Below are 4,294 nucleotides of genomic sequence, written 5' to 3' on the forward strand. Positions count from 1 at the left end.
ATTCTTGAGCAAATTAAACAAGTGTTCGTAATATAGAACGTTCATTTATGGAGCTTCTAAGTTCCTCCCACCTTTGTTATTCACGAACTAGGTCACTCACATAAGGTATCACATGTGTTCTCTATTAGGAAAGATTACTGTAACATAGCACGTGCTGTATGGAAAGTAACAGTGGTTCTTTCCACTTACTTTAAGATGTAAATTACTAGTAAAGGGCCCACAATGCAATTTCCTTTAGAACTCTGACCGTGTTTTATAATAAAGATGGTTCATTGTCTGATACGTTATGTCTAGCCTCTTTCTTTGATTAATTAAGGGTAAATCTGCTACTCTTATCCAATTATTTAAAGGTGAATCTGAAAATGCCACAAAACCCAATAACCTAAGCTCTTTCAGAGATGTTATCTATTTTTTCTGCAACATATGAAATAACCGTTGATTAGAATTCCTACTACTATGTCACGTGTTGAACATAATTATATAACTAAGCTTTAAGCTACAATTTCAAGAAATATACAGAGCAGTTCTTGGAAAGCCTACATTAAAACAAGTATCTGAAATATTTGGATGCATAATTAAATATTTTGAAAGCTATCAAATATCTTTCTACAAAAGTATGTGATTATTGTTTGTAAATGCAAATTTTAATCGTTATTGACGTTAAAACAATTTATTTTTTCGAGATTTATATTTTGATGAGGTGAAAAGTTATACCTCATCGAAAAGAAAAATACACTTGATGTAATTAGACTTGTTTATTTTACGCGTATTTCGTATGGCACTAGTAATTGATTAGTTTCGAAAATATTACGCTGCTATTTGGATAGCTCTTCCCCCCACCCCCAAAAATAACTCCCAATCTATACTTTGCTAAGTTTCAAGTTTTTTATATGGATGCGTGTGCGTAATCTAAGAGCGGGGAAAATAAGAAAGCATCTGTAATGGTTAATCATGAGGCTGTAGCACGTGACAAGTTTCCGGTTATAAACTCTCGACAAAGAGCGAGATTCGATGAGAAGTTAAAAAATGGAGGAAGGTGTGTTTAGTAGATTGAATAGTTGGTTTTGGAGTGAAGATGTTTGGCTACCTAAAAATATGACATGGGAAATTATAAGACGGCAGGAAAGAGCTGTATATGCCCAGTTTAGTGAATTATACAACAGTTTGCTTGTAGCTATTGTTCTTTTATTTGTACGTTATGTACTAGAAAGGTCAGTATTTAATTTTAATCACCAGTTAATCATACTTTCAAGTTTCATTTCATTTTCAATGTATTACTGTAGTTTGGTATTCGTAATAATGTTACTACTACTACTACTACAGTAATACGAATAGTACTTGTACAGTAACTGAGTAAACTTGGCTAACGAGTCATAATACTAATAGATTGACTAATAGTTTAGTACTATATTTTAGAACTGTTAATGACTTTGAATGCAGTTTTACATATTCATATATTTTAAAACATAAATATTTGCATACACATGAATATATCCCGTACCTTTGCAATTAAATTGCGCTTTAAATTTAAAGATATACTAAACCCGTGATTTAGAAAAATCTGTGAGTTTATTCGTTTAGTCATATTTTAAAAATTAAGTTGTTAGTTGAGTACTAATTGTAGTCATATTATTATTTTAATTTGATTTTTGTTTGTAAAATATCTAGCTTAATATTGAAATTAGTATAAATAGTACAAGCTTAAATTGAATGTTGGTACAGCTAAGTACTAATAGTGATTAGTTTCTTAAGCTGTAAGACTAAAACGTGTAGTTTAAAAACAAGTAGCACTTAAAATCTACATGACCATGAAGTCTAAACATGAACATTTGAATATGCACCTAATATATCTCGATCTCAAAATGTACTTGTGTAACTTCTCAGTCTAGTTGTTAAGTACAATGCCACCTGTGTACTATTAATCAAAGTATAAGGTGGAATTGATCACAAATATATATTTCTCTCTAAATATATTCAGAAGATAGTGACAAATGTAGCAGGGACTGTAGTTGTCATTAGGCTGTATTATTGGTGACTGTTTGTAATATGCACAGTTGTCAAGCTTCAAACATTTTAGTAAACACAAGTATTAGGAAAAAAATATTATTACTAGATAAAAATGCTTTGTAGGGCTGGCTACTGAAATTGGATAAAAAGGAACCAAACAAGATAGGGATGGAAGTGGACACGTCACATGATTTAACTAATGATCACAAAGCAGACTAAGCCATCTTGACTTTACATGGACAATAAAATCCCCACATTACTGGCTTCCCCATTTTGTCTTGGAGTTTCAGTAGAATCTCTGCATTCATCATTATACCTTTCCGTTAGTTAACTTTAGAATACTACTTCACATTTGGGTAACATTCTATGATTGGAAATTCTGGTTCTATTTGTGAGGAAGACAGTAGTGGAGGGATTTTATTCTCCATTCAAAGTCAAGATGGCTTAGTCTGCTATGTGATCATTAATTAACATGTCCACTTTCATCCCTATCTTGTTTGGTTCCTTTTTTTTTCTATAAGATGGTGTGTGTGAGTTACTAGGTACATTTTTATACATATTGCATATAATAATATAGGTAGTCAATGATTGTGAAAACTGTTTATCAAATGATGATAAAATTATAGTTACTACTAGAACTAGGTAGGTGCTAGGCCTGTTGAAGAAAGATGATGATGAACGAAAATAAGAAATCTCAGATTTGGCTATTTGCCAGTTTTTGACTTCGGGATGCTCTGGATAGCTGAAAAGTGGCATATACACCGGAGACAAAGGGACTGTGCCAGGTAGCTCTTCGTATCTAGCTTCTAATGACATGTAGAGAAGACAATCCAGATGATTTTGTATTGTTTTAATATGGGTGTCCATGCCATCCCTACATAGTGCTAGTTCACTCTCTGTCTTGTTGTTTAAAATATGAGATGGGCTTTACTTGCCCTAACATGCTGATATATTGTACTGCACTATAAAATGTTTCATCTATCCAAAGCTCAAATGTTCAGTATTAAAAATAGGCTTAATGTTACACCTGATTTGCATGCACTCATAATTAAAGCTTTTGCTAAACTTCCATTAAGTTCCAAAGTGTGTGACATTCCAGAAAAGTTAACTATTAGATTGGATTTGTTATTTAACAGAGATGGAATAGTTGACGTGCTCTCACAATACATGGATCCCTAGAGCCACTGGTTAGAATACCATTTTCTGATATCTTGCATTACGTCTACTATTTTGTTACAAATTGGATTTCAATACATGGATCCCTAGAGCCACTGGTTAGAATACCATTTTCTGATATCTTGCATTACGTCTACTATTTTGTTACAAATTGGATCTCAATTTTATTTTATCTGGAATACATAGTAATAAAAAATATACTTTTATATCAAAATGTGGAATAAAGAAAATGGTACCCATGGATCCAATTCTGATTATTTCCAGTTATGAAACAACTCCCAAAAATTCGGAGGCATCCCATGTCAGAATTTAATGATCAAAGAGCATTAAAATACAATGGTCCTGACGAGTGTTCTAAGTTGGGGTGTTTGAATCCAGGAAACACATTCTCAGTTATCGAAATAATTAAAAAAATGTACATTTATGAACTAAGATTTTTGGCACTGCAAGAAATATTGTAGATATATTACATAATTGAAAGAGTGACCACGAGTAAGGGGTTGGCATTCCAAAAATAAATATTTCCTGCTGTAGAATCTAAGATTGCAAACAAAAAAAACCTTAACCTGGCAAATAACAGAAAACTGTTATTGAAATAGTTAAGTATAGACATGACGTGCTTGAGTAAATTTGTTTATAGTGATGTCCAGTTATTTACTAGGACATAGTCAACACTGCTAGTGTAACTGTCCAGCACTTGTACTGCCTGTTCATATGAAATGTTAACAAAACTTTTTTGTTATACACTTTAATGGTATCTGTTCAGTAACATTGATATATTTTATTTGAATTTTCTTTACAAAATCTGTATACCCATGATTCTCATGCAGAAATTTTCCATACGGTGTTGACATTTTAAATAAGTGTTGTAGAGGAAATGGTTAACTATACCTGTCGTACGGTGTTGACATTTTAAATAATTGTTGCAGAGGAAATGGTTAACTATACCTGTCGTACGGTGTTGACATTTTAAATAAGTGTTGTAGAGGAAATGGTTAACTATACCTGTCGTACGGTGTTGACATTTTAAATAAGTGTTGTAGATGAAATGGTTAACTATACCTGTCGTACGGCGTTGACATTTTAAATAAGTGTTGTAGATGAAATGGTT

General features: G+C 32.3%; 1 protein-coding gene across 1 annotated transcript in view; it reads left to right on the plus strand.

The window, feature by feature from the left end:
* Positions 1 to 997: 997 nt before the first annotated feature.
* LOC106475190 (ceramide synthase 6-like) overlaps positions 998 to 4,294 on the plus strand; it is a 20,761-nt gene continuing 17,464 nt past the window's right edge. The window contains exon 1 of the mRNA XM_013935887.2: positions 998 to 1,211. Within this exon, the coding sequence (XP_013791341.1) occupies positions 1,027 to 1,211 (185 nt within the window). The 5' untranslated portion in view covers positions 998 to 1,026. The remainder of the gene's footprint in view (positions 1,212 to 4,294) is intronic.

The sequence above is a fragment of the Limulus polyphemus genome, unplaced genomic scaffold, assembly GCF_000517525.1.
Source record: "Limulus polyphemus unplaced genomic scaffold, Limulus_polyphemus-2.1.2 Scaffold8200, whole genome shotgun sequence".
In the NCBI taxonomy this organism is placed as follows: domain Eukaryota; kingdom Metazoa; phylum Arthropoda; class Merostomata; order Xiphosura; family Limulidae; genus Limulus; species Limulus polyphemus.